The sequence below is a fragment of the Acanthisitta chloris genome, unplaced genomic scaffold (assembly GCF_000695815.1).
Source record: "Acanthisitta chloris isolate BGI_N310 unplaced genomic scaffold, ASM69581v1 scaffold15395, whole genome shotgun sequence".
Lineage (NCBI taxonomy): Eukaryota > Metazoa > Chordata > Aves > Passeriformes > Acanthisittidae > Acanthisitta > Acanthisitta chloris.
The window spans coordinates 1-1,191 of record NW_008674379.1 but is presented as its reverse complement, the minus strand read 5'-3'; the positions used below and the strand labels follow the sequence as shown (position 1 = coordinate 1,191).

The 1,191-nt window shown below is 61.5% G+C and overlaps 1 protein-coding gene across 1 annotated transcript; it reads right to left on the bottom strand.

The window, feature by feature from the left end:
- Positions 1-315: 315 nt before the first annotated feature.
- Positions 316-1,184, bottom strand: PTCRA (pre T-cell antigen receptor alpha; the record flags this gene model as incomplete). The annotated part of the gene is made up of 3 exons (XM_009075324.1): positions 316-425; positions 706-747; positions 992-1,184. Coding segments are annotated over 3 exons (345 nt in total), but the record flags the coding sequence as incomplete, so codon positions are not given.
- Between the last annotated feature and the right edge of the window lie 7 nt (positions 1,185-1,191).

Below are 1,191 nucleotides of genomic sequence, written 5' to 3'. Positions count from 1 at the left end.
CCCACACAGCCCTGCCCTATAGTTCTGGAACCTCCCCACACCCTTGCCGCCCAGGCACCGTACCTTGGGGTCCTTCCCGCTGGGTAATTTGCGACCCCCTTCCCAACCCTCCAGGTAATCCCTGGGCCCTACCACCCACAGAAACGTGGAAGCCCCTCTCTATTGTCCACCCAACATAAGGTGCCCACCCTGCGCCCCGCATCCCTCCTGCATTTGGGGGTCCCATTTTCGGTCTCTAGAATATTTCAGATGCCTTCCATGCCCCTAGGCCAAAACGGGGGACTTACCCCTCGGGGTGGGCATCCACTCAGGCCCTCAGCTCCGGGCGAGAAGGATGGAGGTGAGGAGGACATCAGAGAGCATGACCTTCAGCAGCACCACCCGCACAGCCGTGAGCAGGGCTGCCAAGGCATGGGCTGGTGACACTGTAATGGAAGGGATGAGGTGACGCTTGCCACACGTCCTCTCTGTCCTCTAAGGCTGCTACGGGGCCACACCTGAGACCTTCATATGTGCCTGAGGGCAGGATGGCTCTGACCCACCTTCCCCATTCTCCCCACCAAGGTGGAGGTTCCCTCCCTCTTCCCCAGCCCCAGGACACTGGGAAAACCCATCCCAACCGACACACAGCCCCTGCCAGAAACCCAGCGGTGTTTCCCTCCCTCATAATTGACATTCCCACCATGGCAGGGGCTGGAGACTCACCAGCTGTGCTACCAGGACACAGCTCTGCTGCTTCCTCATAGCCTGTGGGATGAAAGAGCAGGTGGCGAGGTGGTGGCAGTACAGCACCAGGTGTGCAGCAGGGCTTGGCCACAAACCCCTTCCTGTGCCTGCCAACTGAGCCAGCAACGTTGGCCCACTGAGGCCAGCAGGGAGCAGGTGTGAGGCCCTGAGACCCTGCCAACCCCTACTCAGGGGCCACCAGGGCACCCACTGGGCTGAGCAGCAGTGGGCAGGACAGGCAGAGGGGGTGGCAGCAGAATCATACCCGTGATGTGGATGGGGCTGGAGCTGTGGGATGGGGAGGTCCTGTTGGCCCCCACATGGCAGGCGAGTTCTCCCTCTGCTAGAGGGTTGTTGGAGAGAAGGGAGATGGTGCAGACGGTGCCACCTTCCTCCCGAGAGGCCCCGTAGGCAAAGGACTGCAGGACACTGCCATTCCCGCTGGAGATCCAGACAGTGTGTCCG